This window comes from Dryobates pubescens, chromosome 5 (genome assembly GCF_014839835.1).
Source record: "Dryobates pubescens isolate bDryPub1 chromosome 5, bDryPub1.pri, whole genome shotgun sequence".
NCBI classification, from domain to species: domain Eukaryota; kingdom Metazoa; phylum Chordata; class Aves; order Piciformes; family Picidae; genus Dryobates; species Dryobates pubescens.
This window is the reverse complement of record NC_071616.1, coordinates 24,410,731-24,437,440: the sequence shown is the minus strand read 5'-3', so window position 1 is coordinate 24,437,440 and position 26,710 is coordinate 24,410,731. Positions and strand designations below refer to the sequence as shown.

General features: G+C 37.9%; 1 protein-coding gene across 3 annotated transcripts in view; it reads left to right on the top strand.

Annotated features, from left to right (window-relative positions):
* PPP2R5C (protein phosphatase 2 regulatory subunit B'gamma) overlaps positions 1–26,710 on the top strand; it is a 78,818-nt gene that overhangs the window by 33,659 nt on the left and 18,449 nt on the right. For all 3 annotated transcript variants that reach the window (XM_054161836.1, XM_054161837.1, XM_009905080.2), the window contains 3 exons: positions 17,520–17,719; positions 25,444–25,554; positions 26,160–26,252. In XM_054161836.1, the coding sequence (XP_054017811.1) occupies positions 17,520–17,719; positions 25,444–25,554; positions 26,160–26,252 (404 nt within the window). The remainder of the gene's footprint in view (positions 1–17,519; positions 17,720–25,443; positions 25,555–26,159; positions 26,253–26,710) is intronic.

The following is a 26,710-nucleotide window of genomic DNA, read 5'->3' as shown; positions in this document are numbered from 1 at the left end:
AGCTGCTTGGCACTGGTTATCATGGCAACCTGAAAACTTTCCTCATATTGGAAATATTCAAAGCTTCTAAGAAAATTAAAATTTCAGTTTGAAGTGTCATTATAGCCATGGAGTAACTACTGTGATTTGTGATCCTGGATATAGGCTGGAGCTTGTGGTTGGCTGTGGAACAAGTAATGTAGCCAAAGCAACTGGTCATGGGATATCTGCAGAGGGAGCTCCTTTAAGATCTTTGTGCATAGACAGATCGCCAGCTATGAGGATGAGATTAGGACAGCACAAAGAAAAGGGTTATTACCCGGTATTATGAATTTAAGGTTTTTACCACAAGGAGGGAAGCAGAGCTGGATGGCATTTTCAAGATGCATTTTCCTTATGGAACCCTTCCAGCAGCTGAACCCCGAAGGTGATGGAAGTTCACTCAAGGCCCTGATGGGAGCATTCACATAAATGAGATGAAAGGAATTGGGGTCCTTTTGACTTTAGTCCAAGCACTTGAAGGAAAGAAAGGAGCTGTAAAAGCAGCACAAATTAGGACAAACAGTAAATATTTGCCACTAGGCTTTGGAGTCACCAGTTCATATTCACTGTTGGGAGTTCTCTTGCTGAAACCTGTAGCTGTAGTAAAGAGTGTAGTTACTTGAAGAAAAGAATTGTAATTCATTCTTTAGCCAGGTTATAAATGCTTATTCATGGGAGGAGCAGACATTGTTAGCAATACAGTTCAATGATGTTAAAAAAAATAATACTGTTCTAGCAGTAAGTAGAAGTAGCCTAAATTACAATGTTTTTATAAATTCAAGATGCAGATGTTTGAACAAAACACAAGAAAAACTTTTCTGATCTACAGTAGCATAATTAGCAGAATATAGAAGTTACTTTAGTGGTTAAGTTACTGACTGGGATTGGTAATGGCTGTTCATGCTTTTCAAAATTATGTTAACGGTGTTTTGCAAGACATAACTGAAAGTTGAAAGTTGTGCTGGGGGAAGGGTGAGAACACCCTGATGTTCTGTTAACTCAAGCTGATGTTTCCTGTAGGGTACAACCTGTTTCAGATATTTCACTATCCATCCTCTGCCTTGCAGAGCATCAGACTTTTTTTTGACTGATTAGAATTTGATATTATTTAGATTGCTTTACATTATGTGAAAGATGCTTTGACTTTTTACAAAGAAGGTGTAAATGATGTTAACTTTGCCTGTTGTTTCTGTGTGCTTCTTGTATGAATTAATCTTGAGTAAGGGATCATGGAAGGCAGTTCATATTACATCTTCACATAGTCCTTTTCTTCAAGGCTAAAACCATCAGTAATAATGTTTTTGTGATGTAAATGACTATTTGGATAGAAATTTGCATGCTTGACAAAGCATGTTGAAAGCTAATTGTTCTGTTGGGTTAAATATTAACATAGCATCAAGCACCTGTCTGTTTTCCTTGAGCTTGGGCTACTTTGGGTCTGGAGCTGAAAGGTTACCTGCTCACTGTGAACTGCTGTCAGATTTGTAAATAAACCAGGTGCTATCTAACTATTGCAAGGTGCATTTCCACTGAATTTATATTTTTATGCTCTGGCCATGAAAGGTCAAGTCCCTTTTGACAATGCATAAGACATAAGGCACAATTTTTAAGTGAGCTTCATAATGCATTTAAACCTGTAGTGTGCAGTTTATTTATTAAAGAAGAAAAGCTCAGCACTTTGATGTTAGAAAGAAGCCAGTGTGTGTTTCTTTAAAAAAAATTGACATGAAGATTCTTTTGTCTAATCATAGTTGTTAAAAACCAGGAAGGCTCTTGCGTTGCAGGTGTTGTGTGTGAGATTAAAAAAAGGTGTGGGGGGGACAACCCACCCCAAAAAAAAATTTATAATGAAATGGGAAGTAGAGGCCAAAGCTCCCACTTCAGAAATAATACAGAGCAAATTCAGCATGCAGAACAGTAGCCATTAATCTCAAGATGTACAAAAAGAGGCTGAAAGAACTGGGTTTGTTTGGCCTAAGGAATAGAGGTCTAAGGAGAGCTCTTGTCTTCAACTAACTGATGGGAGGGAGGACAGAGCCAGGCTCTTCTGAGTGAGAGGTGCCCAATGTGAGTGGCAGCACAGAAGATTGCAATTGTTTACCTGGAAAAAATTTTCCCTGTAAAAGCTGTTAAACACTGGAGAAAGATCCCAGAAGGGACTGTAAAATGTGTGTGCTTTCTGTCATTCTTTGTTGCATATGACACCAAAAAATGAGTGGCCTTAACCTCACTTTAAAATAATATTGTATGAATTTTAATAGACTTTTTTTATTTCATAGTAAAGTAAACATTTTTTTCTTCTTCTTTTCCCTTCTGTTACTAAGGCAGGTATTTTTATGCGTTTGGTGCCAGTGTGCCTATTGGTAGTACTTTTACCTCTGTGTTAATTCTCAGTTTTTAGTGTTAGAATGTTTTAAGTTATTCTTGCCATGTTTTGTAGACTTAAAGATGGGTGACTGGAACTGAATGCGGTATTAAAAATATTGGCACACTAAGGATGCTTTGTTCAATTCTTAATATTCTGCTGGGAGCTCAGCAGTAGTGGGAAAAAATGTGGCAAGTATGTGGGTTTTTTTTTACACACCATCCATGACTCTAAAAATATCTTCTGAATAAGCTAGAGCCCAGGTATAGAGAGTCAGCTATTTCACCCACATTTCCTTACGTTTTATCAGCTTTTGGTAAGATCTAATAGATGGAATTAATTTGCTCGGTATTGTGAGATTTTTGTGTCTCTCTTGTTAAAAAGCTTTAAACTGGCAATGAATACGGCATTCACAAATGGTGACCTTGCTATTAGTCTTCTGTGGTGTTTATGAAAATGTTCAACGCTGTAATTTCTACCACAGATCCTTGCAACACACTTCTGTTAATCTTCCTGCAGTAGAAAAAGGCATAAAACCCAAGAGATAATTGTCATTTACCAGCTTTCTGATACTTTCCAAGAACCTCATAAATTTCAAGAATAATTTCCATGTGTTCAGTTTGCCTTTTGGGGGTATTCGTGGTTTATTAGTCTGAAAGTGGCCTATACTGTTTATGAAACCATATCTAAGAGTCTCAGGAAGTCATCTTTTATGGTACTGGATTTTTTTTGCTCTTAACTTATACTGCAGTGGAGAGAGAATCTTGTTTCATTCCTGCTCTGTAATGATAGTGCTAACCTTCATATTTCCACGTAAGCAGGTATTTTTAAGGATTGTTTAACTTGAATATGTATATTTATTTAAATATTAATTCCCTTTAATTCTTCAACACATTTAGCAAACATTTAAGTATAAGTGAGTAAAATCATCTTGGCAAGAAAGAAAATAATTCTTCAGAGATGCTCCATCACAGTAATGAATAGTGCTAATTCTGTTTCAGTGAATTTGAAGTTTAAAAAGTAAAGCTACTTGTAAAATTGCAGGGTTTTGGTGGTCTGTTGGTTTGGGGGTTGTTTGGTTTGTTCCTTGTTGGGTGGGTTTTTTTGGTTTGGTGTTTGGTTGGGGTTTTTTGTGTGTGGTTTTGGTTTGGGTTGTTGGTTGGTTGGGGTTTTGTGAATTCTGTGGAAATATTCCTCCAGAAAAGACTTTGAACTTTGTTTTTTTCCATTCCTTCTAATCCAGTAAATGGAATTTCCCATGGCCAGCACACATCTTCTGTCCTGCTCGTGGGTCATAGTTGTGGGGTTTGGATCAAATGAATAAGCCTCTACTGAGATTTAAAGGAGATTTTTTAAAAAAACAAAACACCTTGTTCTTCCCTTTTTTCCTGTATGAACCAATTATAACTTGATGATGTGAAGGAGTGAGAATGAGAACCAGCTGCATGTTTGGGCTGATTGATGCCTGTGCCTTTCTACCAAGCCACTCAGGCTCCATTGATACTCAGCCTAACTCTTGGAGTTGTTAGTCACCCATGTTGCCAAAAGTTTCCAATACCCTTATAACAAGTTGTCAGTCACTGCTGCTCTTTAACATTTCTTAAACCACTGATTAACCACTGAATTGTTAGCTTTGAAGCATGTGCATTGTTCCTTTTTAAAAGTTTTGCATCAAAAGGAGAAACTATTCTCTCAAGAACAAGCAGTGGTTCTGTTGTTAATGAACCCTAAGTCTCTTGTATCTATATGACTGTAAAATATTTGCTTGGTTCATCAGTTATCATTAGATAATCATCAGAATTGTCAAAGGACTGATACTGGTACAAATGGCTATGTACTGTATTGCCTCTGGTATGGCTTTGCTAGATTATTTGGCTGAGTTTTGGGGTGGTTGTGTGTGTTTGTTTTTTATCAAGGGATGTTGGACAGCAGCAGCACTCAGCCACACATGGGCTGCTGATTTTATTTTTTTTTCTTTCCCTCCCACTCCCCACCCCCCTTCATGTATGCTGCAGCAACTGGTGGGGAGTGCTTTGATACTAGACCAAGAGCAGATTTAAAGGAGATTGTTTAGTTATCACTCCTGATGCCTTTAACATGGTGATATGCTTTTTAACTCTTCACTTACTGTGCAACACTTCATCTGAGAATATATTTTACTTTGTTAACTGCTTGTCCTCTAGCACACCATCATTCCTCCTTGACTTTAACAGGTTGGGTTTACTTTTGTATAGATCTTTTGCCCATGGGAAGAGTGTGTGTATAAATCCTGCTGTTGGAAGCAATGAAGATGTTCAGTGTTCACATTATACTTAAAATCTCTAAGGATATGACTGTAAAACATCTCTGGAGGGGACTTCTTTTGTTGAGATGAAAATTCCATGAAATTGGAGGATGGTAGTCAGCTGGAATTTTCAAGTTACGTGTACTGACTCATGATGTAATTTGCATGCCCTTTCAAGGAAGCCAACTTATATCAGCGTAGATGCACACTTTCCCCATTTTTATTCATGCATCAAAAATCATCTGGTTTGTGACTGTTGGTATGATACACATTTTAAGATTAAAAGTCAGTGTCATATGTTTCTGATGAATATTTTATTTCCATTTCTGTTCAAAGCTTTTAATAATTAAACTTCTGTAGAGTCAGCTAATTCTCTCCATGTGCTGTCAAATACTGTTAGCTACTGAAACCGCATTGTAAACTATGCCAATTAAGTGAACACTCGCAATAGTTAATAGAGGAATATTTACATCATATATACAGACAAGACAGTCCTTTAGTGGAGGTGGCTTTTATGTTCTAACCTTTGTGCCAGAGGCAAACACCCTATACCAGTGGAAGTATACTCTTGTCAGCCTAACAGTACTGGTGCTCGGTTTCTGCCTGCCTGTTTGTCTCAAATGACAAAACTGAATTAAATGGTGCTCTGAGTGCGTGATATTTTAAAGCTATATCTGCACTTCTTTTAATCAATTTCACTTAATGCACATACAAATCATGTACTACCATTTCTGCTAGAACTTGCTAATTAAGTTTTCTTTCTAAAATGCAGTTAAAATTAGGGGTGTGGGCTGTCTGTGGACTATCAGTGGTAGAAGTGACAGGTTTATGTCAACTTTCATAATTGCTCTTGTTACTGATAATGATTGTATTTTATGAAGTAAATATTTTCTTTACAAGTTACACAAAGTGATACATGAAATGTAAACATGAAGTGAAATTGATTTTATGGATTTTTCATTTTTTTTATTAGATTTCCAGTCTGTGTGACTTCACACAACCTCTAGAACAGAATACTTATACTGCTTTTGTATTTGAAGTGAAAGCATAACAATGTCAGTGGCATTTCAAAGGTGTCCTGTGCGCATTCAAGCCACATTGGAAAGAAAGCTTGAATAAAATTGATCGATGCTTGAAATGCTATGAATGGTCTAAGGAAAAGGAGTATTGTCTGTCCTTTGGGTGTAATAAGTTTTTCTTCAAAATAATTTTCAAACAAATTATAACTAGTCTTAAGATTAGAGTCTGTCTTCTAAGCGATTTCCAAAATACTTCAAGTATCTTTTGCTTCTGTTACATAAAAACTTCTATAGAAAGTATCTTAAAATCCAAAAATCGATGCACAGGGAGGATCTTTTGAGGATTCTCTCTTAGAGTTACTTGAACTGCTTCTGTGTGGTTCTTGTCCCAGTAAGAAATTAAGATCTTAATAGCCTTTGAATCAGAGTAAACACGTTCTCTCTAACATTTTGAGGCTGTACGTAACAGCATGACTTTTCTCACTCCCTCTTACTGGAAACTCAGTATTCCTTAACATAGTTTAAGGGATAAAGAATCCTAAAGCTTCTTTTGAAATGGATGGAATTGAAATAAATTGCTTTCATAGCACATCGAAATCTTCTGTTTACAAATAAAATTATAAATAAAATAAGACATTGGAAAATGTTCCGTGAGTGAGATATCTAAACATGTCCAGGGCTTCTGGACGTGCAATAATGGTCAGAGTTGGTTTGGTAGCTAATAAAGCCAAGCACAAGCAGCTTGTTTGTTTCCTGTCAGTTTGCAGATTCTTTGGAAGCTCAGATTTAAACGTATTATGTACTCTTTCTGCTGTGTGAGGGGGTGGAACCTGGAAACTACAGGCCTGTCAGCCTGACCTCAGTGCCAGGCAAGGTTATGGAGCAGATCATCTTGAGGGCAATCACAGCACACCTGCAGGATGGCCAAGGGATCAGACCTAGCCAGCACGGATTTAGGAGGGGTAGGTAATTCTTCCTCTCTACTCCACTCTGGTGAGACCCCACCTGGAGTACTGGCTGGAGCACCTCTCCTATGAGGACAGACTGAGGGAGATGGGGCTATTCACAGTCTGGAGAAGATTTTGGGGAGACCTTATTGGGGCCTTCCAGTATCTTAAGGGGGCCTACAAGAAAGCTGGTGAAGGGACTTTTTAGGGTGTCAGGAAGTGATAGGACTAGGGGCAATAGAAAAAAAAAAATAGAAGAGACCTTATTGCTGTCTACAACTACCTGAAGGGAGGTTGTAGCCAGGTAGGAGTTGGTCTCTTCTCCCAGGCAACCACCAACAGAACAAGAGGACAGAGTCTCAAGCTGTACCAGGGGAGGTTTAGGCTGGATGTTAGGAAGAAGTTCTTCACAGAAAGCATGATTGGCCACTGGAATGGGCTGTCCAGGGAGGTAGTGGAGTCACCATCACTGGAAGTGTTTAGGAAGAGACTGGGGTGCTTGGTGCCATGGTTCAGTTGATTAGATAGTGTTGGGTGATAGGTTATGCTTCTTTTGATGCAGCCTAGGATGTGATTGGCTTTCTGGGCTGCAGCTACACACTAGCGGCTCATGTTGACCTTCTCATCCACCAGCACCGCCAGGTCCTTTTCTTCAGGGCTGCCCTCAAGCCAGTCGCTGCCCGGCCTATATTGGTGCCTGGGCTGCCCAGGGAGGTGCTGGAGTCACAGTTTCTGGAGGTGTTCAAGAAAAGATTGTATGTGGCACTTGGAACCATAGTATAGTTGTGAGGTAGTGTTGCATATTAGGTAATAGGTAATAGACTTGAACTCTGAGGTCTTTTCCAACCTGGTTGATTCTGTGAAATTTGCTGCAAGTCATTAGCATAATACCAGCTTTTCTGGCAGCTAAGCAACATTCTCTGTTACAGATAGTGTTGCTAACAGGCACAGTTTATAGTCATAATAGAATTCCTTTGTGAAACTGAAGATTAATTTGAACAGAGAATGAAGACTTGGGTTTGAAGGGAATATACATGTTTTCAGACAAACATGATAGGAGGAAAACAACATTGGATTTCTGCAGGAATGCTTTTTGAATTAAATGGAAAATTAAGCACTTAATTCTTGAGAAAACAAGCAAATAGATTATATCATTAATTTTCTTTAAATATGTCTGTCAAAAGCACATAAGTTTGTATATTTTGAAGCAGTTAGCATTTGATATGATCAGCATTGCCTGGTAAGTTACTGACCCAGCTTGAAAATTTTGGTGGTTTTTTTTTTCCTTTTCCCCAAAACATTGTTGCTTTCATGGTTGACCATTTCACTTACCAGTTGCATCACACAAGGTGCCTGAATTTCACAAGTATATAGAACTAAGGAAGTGTTGCTTATGTAAAAGAATGAGAGAATGTGAACACCAGCCTTTTCACTTGCCTCACAACACCAAGTAACAAAATCAAACCCAAACAAAAAGCAACCACAATCAAACAAGCCAGACCGACCCACACACACGGAATGAGACTTACTGTCTATTAAAATTTATTAAGAAATTGCACTCAGTAAAATCACAAAAAGGTCCTGGTAGTATTTGCTGATAGTTGTGTTCATCTTGTAAGGATTACCTGAGGTTTGAATGATACATGATAACCTGGGATGATATTAATCATCAATCAGCTATTCAGGACCTTAGTTGCATCCCAGCTCAGTGTTACTTGCACTAAAAAAGCTCTCCTATAAATAGATTTTTTTCAAAAGACTTACCCTACTCCCCATCCTATTTCTAATTTTGAGAAGTGGAGACTTTAGAAAGCTGATTCAGTGTTTTCATCCAGAAAAGATTATAGAAGTTTTTGTTAATTCAAAAATCAATGTCAGCTCAGGCAAGCTGGAACATGTATGCAGTTCCACCTTAACCAGGCTGGGCATTTGATTTTTAATTTGCATTAGGATATGAAACACTTAAATTTGACTAGAAAACTGAGGGGGTTTTTCTTCATGCTTTCTAATCTATTACATCATTCCTTTCGAAGCCAACACGTGAGTCAGACTTCTTCAATGAATTTTTGTGGTATTGTTGTGAATTTCTGTTAAATGTTATTATTAAATTCATCTATTCTGTCATTCATTAGGATCCAACACAACACAAGCAGTAACCCTCTAGGGTTTAGCGTATGCAAGGGGAGTGAGGAGAAGAGAAAGCAGGCAGATATACTGGGGGGAAGTAACCCAAGTTATTTTACATTCGGTCATTTAATTTTCCCCTAAATTACATTTATCCTAGGTGTATGATAGCTAACATTGATTGGCAAGTTTCTCAGACTCGGGAGTGGTATCTGACTAGAATGGTTGTATGGAATTTTAGTGTGTTACAGGGAATGGCACTTACACTTACAGCAGCTGGTTAGGCTTGCTTAGCTGATACTTATTTTGACCAGGTGTCCAGAGTGGAAGAGTGTGTTCGTGGGTTTCTTCAATTCACTTAACCTAAATCTTCTGACTTATACCATGCTATTGAATTATGTTCTGTATTGAAACTGAAGTCTGGTCTTACCACAGTAGTGGTTTGTTTTGTTGTTGCTTTGGGTTTTTTTTTCAGAGAGACTTGTTACATAGATACTACTTTGTCTAAAAAAAAATAAAATAATGTTTTCAAATGCAGTTGAAGATGCTGCATAAGAAGTTTGATTTTTATGGTGCAAGAATGGATTTAAGTACACTGTAATGGGCTAGGAAATTGAGGATTTTTCTTTTAGATTAATAGTAAATGCATTGTATTTTAAAATTACTTTTGCTATCCTATTAACCGTATCTATGCAAAAAACCTCTACTGAGACTCCATTATCTGTTTGGTTTTTCTCTTCCCTTGCTAAGACAGCTTTTTCTTCCATTGTCTATTTGATTATCCTCCCTGTCATTTTTATCCCTGATTTTCAGGTGGAATTTTTATTTCATTAGCTCAAACCCATTTCTGCTTGTTTCACTTGTCATTCCCTGTATGAGCATTCCTGTTTTATTCTTCATGCTGCATTACCTTTAAAGCATTTATACAATTATCACTTTTACTCCTTACTTTCTATATTTAAACTTTATAATATAGTCTAAAAATCTTTCTTTTGCTTAAAAAGTGATTACAGTGTATTTTCAGTTATGATTTTTTTTAATTCATTTGCCTTCTAAGAAAGCAGTTGAATTCTGAAAAAACGCTTTGTAAAGAAGAAGCTTAGGTGCAGGATGGTGTTACTGTCTTTTCAAAAGTGGACTCAGATAATTAGGTGAACAGATTATTCACTGTTGATCTACTTTTCTCATTAGACATATGATGTACACCTGGAAAGTGTGTTATTGGAAGTAATTTCAGTGCCTCATTGTTTAATATGTAAAAATTATGTCAACTAGTATAAGATGACAGCAGACTTTTTACTACATTACCAAATAGTCCTTAAAATCTTTGACAGTCAAACGACTTGACTTTAGTCTTTATCCTCAAAACCACTATGTAATCTTGTCGTTAGGAGATAGCTGCCACCAGCAATAGCTTTCAGCACCGGATTCCCCAACAACTGCAGCTTTCAGAGGGGATTAGTGTTATGAAACACCTGTTTTGAGCTTCACTCCAAGACTGCCAAACATGTGCTTCTCCTTCCTTTCACACTCTTTCGGTGTGGATTTTTTGGCTGGTAACTGTTTTGTCCCCCTGCCTTCTGCTGTTGCTGTTTAAGTAGTTTGATAATAGCTTGTTTCATTGTAATAGCCTTTTTTTTTTAACTCCCATTAAATGGAAGAATATGTTGCTGTTAAAGTCTCGGAACTAGTGAAAAGCCACTCATTTAAATGAGTTTTTACACAAGAGTTTTCTTTACAGAAAGACCAAAAACTTAAAATGTAGTGTACCTTTCTGCTTAACAAATCCCAATAAATTGTTCCTGCCTCCCCTCTCCCCACTTTGGTATCATGATTAAGACTGGTTTCATACTAAAGCTGTCATAGATGAAATACCTTTTTCTTCTGGCTAGATCCAGACTGCAGATCAGCATAGAAGCAGTATCAATGCTGTTGTTTTATTGAAATAATAAAGTTTGAATGTTGACTACTAACCAGAACTCATTTGCTGTCCAAAAATTTGAACTACTTAAAAATAAAATTAGGCTTGTTTTTGAATTTTCAGTAGAAAACGTGCTACATCCTATATGATTTTAAGCATTGGTTTTAAACATTACTTTCTATCAGTATATGGGGAAGCAGCTTCATATTTTGGGTGCTAGTATTTTTCAAGTGCATTACCAAATGTGAAACAGCAACAGTAAAGAAGAGTGACGTTTCTTCAAATGCAGGGAAATTAGACTGATCTTTTATTTCCAGTTAGAGACTTCTGTTATCTGAAGAACAGCCAAAAGGTATTTCTGGCAGCAGCTCAGTTCTGTGAAAGCAAAGGAGTAGATAGAGCTTGTAAGTAACTACAGGTTACTTTGCATCCCTCTGAATGCCTGGACTGCTAACTGGGTGTCACGGTGGGACACAAAGGCAGCTGATGCAGACACTTCAGAAGTTTCAGTCTGCTGTACAAGTACTGTTTGAGACTGGGAACTTTCCTTGTGCATCCACCTACCTTTCTCAGCTCACCTTCTAGGTGGCCTTGAACAAAACAACTTTGCTATGATAGCAGCTGGTTGGAATAGTGTTTTCTTGTAATCTTTACGTATGCTTTAAATACCTGCAAAAGATTTTTAATTGTGGATCAAGTGCTGTTTGGGAATCATTGAAAGTCTGTCTGATCTTCAGTGTCCTGTTGATGATGGGAAATGTGTGAAATAGTTTTAAACAAAACCGAAAAAAGGTTGTTGAGAGCTAGTGTAGGAATGTTTGCAGGTACAATGCATGGCAAATGGAGGAGGACTTTCAAATTGCAGCTGAGTTCATTTGGAGTAAGCCTACATGCTTTTGTGACCTTTCACATATGCATCCCTTTATCTTCAGTGGTGAGATAAAGAGAGGAAGCTTTTTCCTCTTCTATGCCACTTAAAATGTTTATGTATCATGCTCTCTTGAGTCTTAATACAAGTGCTCTAGGTTTTTCCATGAGTGTTCCTCTGGCTTCGGTCACTGTAGTAATTTTTCTTGTTTTAAGTGGGTGGGTTTTTTTGCAAACAGTTGCTTCTACAGGATCAATAATGTTTCAAATAAAACTATAACCATAGGTATGTTTTATGTATTTTTCTAATCCAGTGTATGCATACAGCAATACCTCGCCTGCTTTTAGTTGTCTGCAGCCAAGCTCCCACTCCCAAGGTTGCTATTGTATAAAATGTACTGCGTATTATATATAATTCTCTTTTATATTCCTCAAGGTTATTTTCAAGGGCTGCTAGAAGTAACAGTTGTAATTAAACTTTTCCATGCATGAATTGGAAGTTTTCTTCCCCATGCCACTCCTTATTTCTAATATCATGTGTTAGAATAGAATACTGTTAACAAGGAGAGTGTCATCTCTAAGCAGGTGCTGATTGTCATCATTACTTCAATAAAATCAGTGGTAACTATAATGAGTTTGTCAAATAGAAATGACATAAAAAATTAAGTTCTGTAGCCCCAAAAAATATTCCTTGGTTTGGATTCTGGTAGTAACTTAACCATCTCAAAATATTTTAAGTGGAATTTTGTTAAATCTTAGACAACTTGTTGTTGTTATCTGTCTGGTTTTCTGTGATTGTCTTATTCTCTTGTCTTTCTAAGGACTTGATCACTAGTTCTGGAGAAAATGTTATTTCTGGTAAATACACGTTTTGATAGATTATGCCCTTTCCCCCACACTTTGTAGTCCATTTGCCTTCATGTCTGGCAATTTCAGTGTCTTGAGTAAGAGAAATGGAGCTCTGCTTATTCTTTAAAAATTGCTGCCATGTTACTGCCAAGTGAAATGTCTAAGGAAACACTGCAAACAGTGCACTCCCCCTTGCAAGTTACAAAACCTTGTTTTTAATGCTTTTTGCTGTTGTACTGGACATAAACTTGAAATAGACTTATGGTCGCTTCTGACCAGCAGAAAGGGCTGTGTTACCAATAAACTTGATACATTCTAGACAGCACCTTAGTTGACAGGTAAATGTTGGGGGTTTTCCTATGTAATTAAGAAAACCTAGGCCTTCAGTAGGTTTGCAGGCACGTGTCATAGGGTGTTTCATCTGCTTGCAAGCTGGTGTCACCTTACATGCTCAGTCTTTTGCTCTACACCAATGTCTGAAGTACTTTCAGCATGTGATTTTTAGCTCCTCTTTTTTTTCTGTAACACTGTTTTTGCACATGCCCCTCCTGTGTGGTGGTCTGTGTGTTTCAGCATGAAATTACCTAGCTGCCCAGAGTAAAACTGGTACCTCCACTGAGCAAGAAAGTGCTCACACAGCTGAGGCGAGTTTTATATTCTGCATTATCTGCAAATTATCAACTATGTCTCTTGTCTCCTGCTTTCAGAATGATGAAACATGGTGAGTTTTAACTGATCACAAATCGTGTTTTGTGGTAGACGTAGTATCAATTGTTCTTGCTGTCAGGACACAACCTCAAAACTTAGAGCCTTGTTTCAGTTACAGTCTATACTAGGAAACAGCTGATCTGTGTGACATCTCTGGGTCACCTACTTACCCTGCCTTGCCTTTTGTCCTCCATTCAGCAGCTATTAAAACGTTGCCATAGAAAAATGGGCTTCTATGAAAAAGACAGGATGGATCAATTATCAATGCCTAGTGGTGACACAATTACAATAAAATCTAAAAATCTTGTAAGATTTGTAGGAACATTTAAAAAAAATGTTATCCAGAGAATGGTAAGTTCTTTACAGTCCTACAGTGCAAAAATATTCATGTATCATACAGTATCAAACATGTTCAGGCACTTAGGAACTGAATTTTAGTGTTTCCTGGTTTATTTCTACTTTCTCTACTTTTATTAAATTAGGCAAATTTGTTTAAATATGAAGACAGGACAGATCTTCATTTGATAACTGTATTGTAGTTCTTCAGTTATTCTGTATCTTGAAAATGGTGGTTTCTGAGGGTGCTATGGTCTGTGGGAAGCTGTTGGGTGCAGAATGATGGCACACGCTGGCTAAGCAGCAACGAAGGACAGAGGGAGGACAGGTAGAAGTGTGAACAGTTCGTTTGCAGGAAATTCATTGATCTTTAATTGAAAATAAGAATGGCTGAAGACATGCATGAAACTTCCAATGAGTATGTTTTTGTACAAAGTTGTCTGTTTATATTTTAGCTTTTACAACCAATCATCTGTATTCTACTAAGGCAGTCAGTAGCTTAGTACTGGATGTTTCCCTGACTTTCCAACTGAGATGTGGACTGAAATTGCTGTCTTTCACAGGGTGAGATAGTGCAGGTAGTCTGATAGTAAAAGCACAGCTGGTATTAGTTATACAGAGGAAAGAAACCCATCAGCAAGTTTGTGGCAAGGCCACAGCCAGAGAAAATGTTGAAGATTTGAAATTGTATAGCTACTTCTGTATCAGTAGAGGTTGCATCTGTCTAGGTTGTTGGTGTAAGTAGATCTGATAGTTATATTGGGATTATAGGGAAAGAAACTGAAAAACCTGAAGAAGGCAAAAAGCTGGTTCCTCAGGCACAGGGACTTACCTTGTCATAGTACCTACCTTCTTTTGATACTGTCCTTTTTGTAATATCAGAAAGTAGGGTAAATAAGCAGATTTAGTTATAGCCATTACAATATTTGTGTAAATCAGTGTCAGGGTAAATCTCTGTCGTCCAGCGTGACAGAAATTCTTGCTTTACAAAAAGCTATGCTCCTGTTCCACTGGAAAACCAGAAACAGTACTCAAAGTGTGATAACTGATAGGGTAAGTGTTGGGCTTGAATAGAGAGTCTTAAGATTATACTTGTGCTACTGTTTAGAAACAATTCTGTGAAATTACATAGATAGTGGCTAACAAATGGAAGCGAGTGTGTGTTGTAAAATGTTTTGTTTTAGGGGAGGGTTAGTGTTTAGTTTGTTCTGTGGTTGTTTTTTGTTTAAAAACCAAAACCAACACTGCTCTGAATACCTGCAGATGTCAGTTTTGAAATAAGTGTAAGGACTAGCTTCTGAGTAGCATGGCCTTCCCATGTTCATTGGTCATCTGAGCACCAGAGTTGCTCCATTACAGAAACTTTCACTTAATGGCTCTCTTCAAATGTTTCAGATAACTTAAGCAATTGCAAGTCAGGGATTATTGCTTAATAGAAGTGGAAGGTAGTGTGGAAATCGCCATGCATTGAAGTGAAAGAACATAACTGGATAATCCTGGCATTGAAAGCTTTAATGTCCACTTCTAAAGGGAGGGGAAAACCCTAACCAAACAAGACAGAGTTCCTTAGCAATGTGTGAGGTTCTCAGTTGATACAAAGAACATCTCTCTCCTCTAGAATAACAAGGATGACTGAAGTACTTAAGTAATTTAAGCTATTTCCAGATAAATGGTGTCTTGCCTTGTTGAGAGTTCTTGACCCTGTTAGTTGTCATCTTTAACTTTCAAGATTAGTAGTAATTACAGGTTTAAATGCTTCCTCTCCTTTCAGGTTAATGTACTGTAAATCACTGTCCATTACTTGTGTGATTATAGATTATATTTGTGAAGTATCCATTCACAGCACAGTACCCCTAACTGGAATTATGTTGTTATGCCTCAGATTGACCAACTTTGTCCATCCACAACTTTTTACATGCGGGTCATAAGTTTGTCCGGCTTTCAGTATGCAAACTGCTCAATTAAGTACTCTTTATCTAGGAGAAACTTTCCATTGCTATAGCTTTTAATCCAAAGAGACAGAAACATGTATCCTCAAATAGAGATTTTGTGTGGCAGGAATTTTGGTTTATTTTCTGGAAGGTTGTTGATCAGTTTAGGGACACCTGTCATTTAGCAGCGTCTTTCTAGTTCTTGAGGCCTTCACTATCCCAGGTGTCTTGCTGATAACAGAAACAGATTGTTTCTTTTCATCTACATTGCATTTTTGTTCTACATATTCTTCAGGGATATTACTTTACAGATACTCTTTTTGTTGTTGTTGTTTGTGGTGTTCATTATTTTTTCCTTGGAACTGATCTTCAGAGCAGTTCAGTGTACATGACTTCAGAAGAAAAAAAAAAAATTACAAGGTATTTTAAACCAAATATGTCCTCCAGGTTTATTATAACAAAAGTACTTTTGAAAGCAACTTCTCTTGCTGATGTGAAAAAGTGGTACTGCTTTCTTTTTCTCTGGCTGGTTACTTTAATGTTTCCTAAGTATTGAAAGTTAAGGTCCTGATCCTGAAAGTATTTCACATGTACTAGTCAACTACTCATGGGATTACTTAAGTGAAAAATAAAGCACATACAGAAATTTCTGGCATTAAGTCTGAAGTTCTGTAGAATTTAAAAAAGCATAACTTTGGTTTTGTAACTGTTGAAATGTTAGCCATAGGTGGTATTTTATTTGGTCAACATACGAATGTTTATAAATGGCAGTTTACTGTTAGTTATTTCTTAACAGTAACCTAACCTTCTATGTCTGTATTTGGACTTGGCGATTTAGGCTTACGTTAGTTTCAAATTACAATTGGTAGTTTTATGTTGATGTTGAGCATACTTTTAATTTTCTGAAGATTCAGTATTCTAGAAAGTACTAACGGCACAAGTGACACTGGCTTATTCATTCTCTATCTGAAGTTTGAACTGTGCAGCCTAATTCCACTTTGCCTTCAAGCTCTCAATAATTGTGGAGGATCAGCAGGAAGGATTAAGGTGTAAAACACAGGAAGTGAAAATTGGGAGGTGAAAATTGTGTAACTTTTATTACCTAGGTGTCCATGTCAAACAAAAATACCACTGCACAAAGACTGTGTAAGGCAAGGCAACCGTTGTCTCAAAAGGCTGTGTAACAGTGATACAGACAAGAAATTAAGACTGTAACCAGAAGGTGCACATATTCTTTCTTATTTTCTTTTTTCTTCTTTATTATTGAAGATGGAGTCTGGTCTCAGGATATCTGAAGCTTGTGAAATGTTTTATAGAGGTATCACAGAGGAATCAGAAGTTTCTTTATCAGCTGCATCTGAGTTACTAAACAATGAGTAAATATCAAATTAGGTATTTACTCTTTGTTTTAAATTTTACTGTTGGTTGTTTTTTGTTTTTTTTTCATATTATATATTAACCTTGGTGAAGTGTATGGTCTTCTCTAGATGACCAATGTTTAATTTTGCAGTGCTGGTCACAGTGAACCAGACGGACTCCTGCGAGTGCTGAAATAGATTGATGCAGGTCTAACTCTTGTACACATGAAGGAGACATTCAAAATAGTGTTATAAATTGACTAAATAGTTTCTTTAAATATTTTTTGTGTAAAGGAAGTTTTAAAAGATCTTGAATAGTTGCTCTGTGCCTAGGTTTGGTACTGCAGTCAGGTGTATCTTACGAAGCTCTTAGATAAAAATGGGCTTTGTAAAGTGCCAACTCACAGGTTTAGAAAGTGGGTCTGCCTTAAATCTAATGCTGAAAGCCAAGATCCACCCATTTATCTCCAATATCAAACCCAGAGCATTTCTGCAGATGGGGCATAATATTCTTTACACAGACTGAGCTCTCTGGGGAATTCCTTAAGGCATTTTTTGTCAAGCTTTTTTTTTTTTTTTCCATGCAGTATCTATTTTTTGTAAAGGCAAGTATGCATCACTGTTGCAATTATGTTAAATCCTGTCAAATGTAGTGTGTTTTACTGGGGTTCATTTATATTCCTGAAAGTCGTTTGAAAGCTTGCTGTGCCCTGTGTCTGAGAAGTGAAAATGGGGAGAAAACTGAAGTCCAATACAATGTATTTATAACCACTTATTTTTACTTTTCAGATGTTCCTCCTGCTGATCAAGAAAAGCTCTTTATCCAGAAGTTACGACAATGTTGTGTACTTTTTGACTTTGTTTCTGATCCACTAAGTGACCTAAAGTGGAAGGAAGTAAAACGAGCAGCTTTAAGTGAAATGGTAGAATATATCACACACAATCGCAATGTGATTACAGAACCTATTTACCCTGAAGTAGTACATATGGTAAGTGATTTAACAGTGAGAACTATCTTGAATTTTTTTCTTTCGTAGTTGTTTCTTCAGTTGTATCAATTTACTTTAAGAAATCTCACTGAAATCTTAAAAAAAAATCAATTATATTTGCACATCTGCAAGTACAGCAGTGCTTTTAAACCCTGTTTTTGGTGTTGTTTGTAAGACAGAAACTAGACACATAGATGAAGTAGAAATAAGCCATCCTAGCCATCTTAGACCTAGTTTATTTTTCTGTTGTGCTTAAGTCTAGTCCAGAGGAGGATGCTGTGAAACTACAGGAGAGTCTTTTAGTTTTTATTGTGGGGACTAAACACCAGTTGCCTGGAGTAGCAGTTGATTTCGGGTCTGTAGTTGTCTGAAATACACTGAGAACAGAAGCATCTTTTGAAATTCCTGTCTGCTAAGCCTATGAAAAATGTTGACCATGTGTGATGTGATGGGCTTTTCCTGAGACTTTTTAGCTTGGAGTGAATTTTCAGGAAGATGAAAAAACAGTGCACCTTTAACATAAATATTTACTTAGTAAAATTTTGAGGCCCTTACACAAATCAGACTGACGCTTCTTCGAAGATTCTAAGGATTTACACTATGAAAGATGTTGCTTATTCTGAAGATTGCTTGTTATCTATACCAGCCATCAATATTTACTGATAAAGAATTTAATGGGAACTTCAGAGTATGAGAGGATTATGAGTAACTCAAGGTGTCAAACGTGTAGAAAGCATTAGGTATTGTTGATTGTTAATGAGATGTGGGATCATGGCTTTTCCCATGTCTTGATAGCTTATTTGTATCTCTGGTATTGCTAATTGATTACTTGTTTTGGATGGTTCTTGAATAGCTGTCAGAATTGCTCTGTATAAGAAGTCTTAACTGTCCGTAATTTTATAACATTTGCCTTACGTGCCTGCATTATCTTCCTCTGTCAAGCAGTTGTGGCCAGAATCCATTTGGCTGAGTAGAGTATATGCTTTACTTTGGTTTACATGCAACTAATGGTAATGAAGTCTGCACTTTGGTCAGTTTAATAAATCTTAGTGCATAATTTGGCTGCTATCTAAATTGCCAGCATTTTGCTGTGAGCACACAGCATCTGTTTGACAGGTCTTCAAGTGAATTTAAAATTCTTTTTATGTGCACGATTCTAAAGGGTGTGGGATTTTGTTGCATGGGACTTCTATAGCACTGTGGCAGACACTTGTCAGCGAAGGCATGTGCACTAGTATTTTGAGGTTAAATTCAGACAACAATTTTTCACAGTGCTTTAATGAAACAGTTTTCTTCTGGTCATCTGTTTTGAAACAACTGTATCCATCCTGCAGTACTATTGTCAACTTATTTCATGCATGTACACGTAGATTGATTTGTACTTCTGTTAAGTTCTAGTAGCAGATTTGAGTTGGATCATGTGTGTTCTAAGGGAAAAATCTAATATCTTTGTGAACTTCAACACACTTTGAAGAGACATTGATCATTTTTGTGCTGCTGCTGCCACTGAATTATATATATATATATATAGATAATTTTACTGAAAGGACTATTCTGATAGGAGTGATCAAGAAATACTCAGATATGAGAGTAGTTCTTGGCTTGTAGAGTTTGTGGAGTTAGTAGGTAATTGGCATAGGAACTGGGACTTTACTGTGCCATTCTGTTCATCTTCACAATTTGGAGGTTACTCTTTATGTATATGTAGATATACATGTATGTGTGTGTGTGTCTCATTTGGGGGGTTTGTTACCATATTATTTAAGCCAAACACTTAGGGCAAGGAACTGCACAAGTTACCTGTTTAATAATTATGATATGCTTCCTTTTCAATAGCTTGACTTTTGAAGAAAACAGGCTTTGAGACTGTTGTGCACTAGTGTATCAGAAACACAGAGAAGATATTAGTTTTGTAGAACTTCTTGAGAATTGCTAGCTATATAGAATTGTTATCTGTGTAGCCCTAAATTCATGCCACTTTCCACCTCAGGGAAGGTTGGTTAGTATTGGTATTGCATCTGTTTTAACAGGAACTGTGAAAGTGAACATCACTATGAATATTCCCTACCCCAGCTAGCTAGCCACAGGGTATTGAGAAGAGTTGAGGAAAAGCTAACTGCATATGGAGGTCCAGGGTTGTAGTCTTCTGTGGTGTTCTGAGAGATAAATAGATAAGAAGTACATATAAGTATGGTTTAATTATTTCTGTAGCTCCTGAAGTAATTTCCTTAGTGATGAAGTACTTGAGAATGGTGCTTTTATTCAGCTACTGAAGCAGTTTTCATGGCAGCTTTTCACGCATAATAAAAATGAAATTACATACTCAGTTACACCCATCAGAGGTTGATTTTTTTTTGGGGGGGGGGGGGGAGGGCAGGGTTTGCAGGGGGTTTTGTTTGGGTTTGATTTTGGGGGTTGGGGGGGGTGTTTTTTGTTTGCATGTGTTTGTATTTGTGGGGGGTGTTTGTTTTTTGTTTGGTTGGTTTTTTTATACTCTGATCTTTGATTCAGAATAAGAGATGCTACTGTGAACAGAAGTGGCTTGTGGCTCTTTGTAACTGCTAGGATGTCCTTATTCACGTGAATACAGAAGGCACAAACTTTCAGATTTTATAGCTTGTCATTCAGAGCTGTTCATGTCAGGCTTCCCTTAGGCTGCTCAGTGGAAGGGAGGAGAAAATGTGTAATACTATCTCTTATGCTGACTTGTTTGAAAATATTATTCAGTGCTAAACAAAATGGGCCACCAGAAAAACAGGGTACATAACTACTGTCCCCGCAAACATATCTGTGAAGTGGTAAAAATGCAGGTTGTTTACTTTTGCCATCCTTTTTAAGTTATGTCCTTTGGACACAGCACAGAAAATTTTGGCAAACTGGCCCAGTCTTCATAAAAACTCAGGTTTCATAAATATAGGGGGGCTTATGGAGTTTTGTTATGGGAGGAAATATCTTTAAGTTCTGTCATGTTTACTGAGTACTTCTGTGGAAAATAAACTGTAGAGGAAATTAGACTTCACAGCTTGTTTTGTCTGTTTAGTCAAAAGACTGAGAAGTTAGGAAAACAAATAGCCATTTGATAGAAAGATAAAGGCCTTTCTGACAGTTTAACCCCATCTGGCAATTAGGCCCCACAAAGCCACTTGCTCACTCCCCCTCAGGTGAGATGAGGGAGAGAACCAGCAGGACAAAGGAAGAAAACTCATGGGTTGAGATAAAGACAGCTGGTGAAGCAGAAGACACATAAAGCAAAACAAGAAATTCATTCACTTCTTCCCATAATGTTCAGGAAAGCAGGACTCCATCACATGTCACAGTTACTTGGAAAGGCAAATGCCATCACTCCAAATATGTCCCTTGCACCTCCTTCCTCCGTCAGGTTTATATACTGAGTGTGGTATTGTATGGTATGGAATGTCCCTTCGATCAGTTGGGATCAGCTCTGCCCCCTCCCCATTTGTGCATCTCCAGCCTACTCACCAGTGAGTGACTCAGGCCATGACTCTGTGTAAGTACAGCTTAGCAATAAGGGAAACATCCCTCAGTTATCAACACAGTTTCCAACACAAGTCCAAACCACAGCCTCATATTAGCTATTATGAAGAAAATTAACTCTATCCCAGACAAACCCACATCTTAATTCTCCACACCTTAATCCATGCCCTCAGTATCCAATACATCCTCATTAAACAACTCCCTGCCACCTTCCCATCCTTGTTCCCTTAGTCTGTGGACAGTGTCCGTAAAATGTGTATAAATGTCCACAAAGTATCTCTTGAGTTCATTTAGTTCATATCTTGCTAAGCACTCAGAAGAGGTGATGTATTGCATGGAGTTTCTGGGTGCCAAAGCCAGCTCAGGACTGGTCACTGCTGCACTTAACTGCTTCTTGTAAAGCCTGTCCTCCATTGGTTCAGATGGTTCTTGCTGTAGTAATTCCTAGAAAATGCAACCTAGACAGTGGGTTACAGCAGTATAAAGGCACAGCCATAAAAATGTCTGCTCCTCAGCCAGGCTATAGGGTTTAACAGTGCAATGAACTCCTCCCCGTGCTTGCCTTTGCTCCAGCTTGGACTTACCCACAGACTATGAACCCTTAAAGATGTACCTGCTTCAAGTGGAGCCTTATCTATGAGCTACAGCTTCTTCAGGGGTATACTTGATGCAGGATAGACTTATCCACAGCCACAGGTGCTTTGGGATGCACTTGTTCCAGCATGGCCTTCTCCATGGGTCACAATATCTTCAGAGACAGGCCTGTTCCAGCGTGGCTTTACTCACAGCCACACTCCCTTCAGAGGTGTAGCTTCTTCCTTGTGGGCTTATCCGTGGCCTCATGCACAGCCATTGACGTTTCAGGGCATACCTGCTGCAGCATGGAGTTAGCCATGGAACACTGCCTTCCCCAATGTAGACTTGCCCTTCAGCCACAGTCCCTTCAGAGATACACCTGCTGCAGAACAGACACAACCATGATCACAGATGCTTCAAGATGTACCTGTTTTGGCATTGGTTTATCCACAATCAACTTTGGCATTTCCTGCTCCTGCATGGAGTCATCCACAAGTGACAGTGCCTTTGATTTGAGTTTGAGGTTCCAGGCTGTCCAGTACAGAAGCACCAAAACGGCACCAATGCTCATTTGCTGGTCCAGGAGCATTGTCATTGGTGTTCCCACGCACAGCGGAGTAAGCAGTGCAGCAAGCAGAGAAAGGAGAAAGTATCCACTAATGAGCACTAGACACTAATTTATAGTAAGGCAAGCCAGCCCTATGGCTAGCACAGGAGCCTGACAATTAATAGCTGAACAGTAATAACACCTATGAATTCAGCTTAGCACATTCCAGTCAAACCTGTTATCTCAAACACTTCAAGCACCGCACTGGGTGCAGAAGGACTATCATGTTTTAACCCCTATACAGCTGCTTGCTCATTCCTGCAGTGGGCTGGGGGAGAAAATCAGAAGTAAAAGTGGAAAAAAACCTGAAGTGTTTAAAGACAGTTCAGCAATTGAAGCAAGGCCATACATGCAAGCAAAGCACAAGAAAGGAATTAATTCCCTACTTTCCTATGGGCAGTATAGGAAAAGCAGATCTCTAGCACTGGAAAGTCAAGTGCCATCACTCCAGCTGTCCTTCCCTTCCTACTTCTGAAATAAAGGAATATTCTGAAGAAAATTGGAGAATCATCAGGATGACTTTTCCTTCATGGGAATATGATGTAAGACTTGCAGATTTAGCTGGTGCAGTTTGATACTGCCTCCCACTGTCTGCTCTGCCATCTGTCACATGTGAGATGGCAGCACAGCACATACATATGCTTCTTAGCCCTGCCAGTTAATAGGTAATTCACAGCATTATTTTAAACTGTGGATGAAGGTGTTAATAAGAAGTCAGATTGTGGAAAGGGAAACATGGCATTCTGTTGCTTTTCTTAGAAACCCTCAAAGATGGGTGGAATGCACTCCTCTGGGAAGTAGCATCTTTCAGCTGAGACAGCTTAATCTTTCAGCTTTCAAGTAATCTTCAAATGTGCAGCAAGTAAGCTCTGATGCTATTAAAAAAGACCAAACCAAACCAACAACAACAACCAAAAAAAAAAAAAAAAAAGGACAACAAAAATACCAGACCAAACTAACCAAAAAAATCCCCTCAGTTACACCTGAGAAAATAATAAAAATGCATGTATAGCACATGTAATTGTATTCTGCAGTGGAATTTGAATGTAGTGAAGACTGAAATAGACGTAAAGAATAGAATTTATATGTGGTATTGGAGCAGATTTTGCATTCTGAATAGCTGTGTGGTAAGTAAACTCAAACTTGTCAGGTTTAGGATTTTGTTTCTTAAATTGAGCTGTGTTATACGCTTGTTGAAAGTGTAGGAATCCATTAGCTGATGAAATAAAATGTTCTTTTACCTCCTCAAATGAGACATGCAGTTCAGTGCAAGCTCCAATGGGGTAATTTTTATTACATTCCACCCCCCCCGCCCCAGCAGGTCCTGGAGATACCCTGTATTGGCGTGTTTGCTGAGCCAAGTAGTAGTTGTCTTTGAAAGACTGTAAATGTTTCTGCTGCTTCTAGTAGCCTTTTACAAAGAATTTTCTTCTGTTCCTGGCAAATCAGCTTTTCTGCCCCATTGTCTCTGGCTTTTGCTACACTGAAGAAATGTGTTCTCAGATTTTCCGCTAAATGCTTGCAAGAAGATATCTCCAATCTGTTATAGCAATCAAATATCAATAACAGTGTAAAAGTTAACTCTTATTAACGCTTGTACATCTCCAGGATGGAGTAGATGCGTGCCTTACAGTGAAGGTCCATGCAGCCAGCTCCAGCTGCTTTGGTCAATCAGTTCAATGCAGGACATAGCTCCATTCAGCGTAGCCACCATTGTCATTGTAAGGAAATATTTACCAAAATTCATTTTAAAATATCATAATATTTTTAGAAAACACAAAACTACCTGTGTATTTGAAAGCAGAATTTACTTCAGTACTGTAAGAAGGAATAGCCTTGATGAAACTTTATATACTACTATACAACTAATATACTCAGTTGTTATGAAAGGTTAGGACAGTACAACCCTGTGGTTTTGTTTTGGCAGTCTTATAATTTCTACAGTTCAAGTTGTTGAAAGACTGAGGCATTTATCTCAAAGAATCATTTTGAAGTAATAGAGGTGATTTGGGACCATATACTAATCTGAATTCATGTTGGGGTTTTTGTTTGTGGTTTTATTTATTTTACTATTCTCTACAAAAATCATTTTAGACTACTGGGTATGGGTTTGTTAATGAGCGAGCAACAAAATGGAACAAGTCTCTACTATGTTCACTTAAGCAGCTAAATAGAAAAAAAGCAAGTGGCTTTGTGGGGCCTAATTGCCAGATGGGGTTAAACTGTCAGAAAGGCCTTTATCTTTCTATCAAATGGCTATTTGTTTTCCTAACTTCTCAGTCTTTTGACTAAACAGACAAAACAATTTGGTTGTCTCCTACCAACATCTGTCCTGCATAATATTCTGAATTTATCCATCTATATGTCAGCAAGTTGAAGTGCAATTCGTCTTTATAGTCTGCTCCTCCTCCATGAGGATGCTAAATGATTTTCGCGGATTTGAAAATTCAAATGAAGTGATCAAAGATCAAAGAATTTGGATGTGCATTTCTCCCCCATCAGTGCCCCTGTGAGGGGCATGGTTGAACAGGAATACCACAGGGGGAGGGCAAAAGTTGGATTTCAAGTATTTCCACATATTTATACCCAAAGTGTGAAATGGAACTGGTAATATTTTCCATAATAAAATTGTGGGTAATCATTGCCTTCCATCTCTGCTGCTGAATTCCACTTTTGCAGATTGTTGCAAAGCCTTGTAATGCATATATAATATGTTTTTGTAAACATTTTATATACATTTGCTTGGACTTCCAAAGTGTGTGTGTGTGTGTATATTGAAAGAGATCACAGCAGTATACTCAATAAAGCACATCCTGACTTCAGGTTTGCTCTTTAGAGTAGTGCATGAAAATATGTTCCCTAGGTTAAAACTCTTTAAAGAGGCATTAATGTACCTCAAATACTGGCCTATGAAGCTTGTGTTTTTTGCAAATACTAATTAATGTAGTTCATGTAAAGAGTTCTCAATCATAACTGTCTTTGAAGTGACTTTTAAAAGTCACTCACTTGTTTCAAATTTCTTAAAGGCACGTATGTGTGTTTTCAGTTTGCAGTTAATATGTTTCGAACATTACCACCATCTTCCAATCCAACTGGAGCAGAATTTGATCCAGAGGAAGATGAACCAACCTTAGAAGCTGCTTGGCCTCATCTCCAGGTATTTAATGAAGACTAGGATGTCATAGTTTTAACAGAATTCTTATATTAAAGTACTTGTTTATTAATTCAACCTAAAAAAAAAATCTATTTGTTCATTTTAAGTCAATTACACTTGCAATATTTAAAATATACTTACTGAATGTAGACATAGTCTTTTAAAACAATTTCAGTTAAGGATATTTGAAGTCAAAGGCTCCTTTCTTGTGGTACATATGTAACTGCTGTGATTTTAGATGAGCTTCTCTTTGTCACTATGAGTGCTTTGATCAGACTCTGGCACAGCTCTAGCTTTCAGAGCTATCGCGACATAATGGAACAGAGAATTTTCAAAGCACCTGCTTCTGGGCCTGATGAATATTAGATTACTGTATGTCATTTGAGTAAAATTCAGTGATGGAGCCCATCAGAATTTCACTGCAGTTTAAAGGGCCTTGTACTTTGTCTGGAGAGCAGGAGCAAAGCTTTTCCTGTTTGGTGTAGAAAGAGAAGAGCATAGTGCAGTTCTGAGCAAATAATTAGTAATTTTGTTAATGTGTTGCTTACTAAATGGTTCCTTTTTTAAAATGCTAATGCTGGTTTTTATTGTGTTTTTGTTTTTTTCAGCTTGTTTATGAATTTTTCTTAAGATTTTTAGAATCTCCAGATTTTCAACCTAATATAGCTAAGAAATATATTGATCAGAAGTTTGTATTACAGGTAAGGTGGGAAAAAAAATAATTTAAAATTATTGTGGGTTGTGTTTGGGTTTTTTTCTAACTTCAAGTTCTCAGTTGTTTTTGCAGTGAATAGAATAGACTAGACTAGACTAGACCAGGTTGGAAGAGACCTTAAAGATCATCACGTCCAACCTATCACCCAACCCACCTAATCAACTAAACCATGCAACCAAGCACCCTATCAAGTCTGCTCCTGAGCACCTCCAATGAGGGCGACTCCACCACCTCCCTGGGCAGCCCATTCCAATGGGCAATCACGCTCTCTGTGTAGAACTTCTTCCTAACATCCAGCCTAAACCTCCCCTGGCACAGCCTGAGACTGTGTCCTCTTGTTCTGGTACTGGCTGCCTGGGAGAAGAAACCAACCTCTGCCTGTCTACAACCTCCCTTAAGGTAGTTGTAGAGAGCAATAAGGTCAGCCCTGAGTCTCCTCTTTTC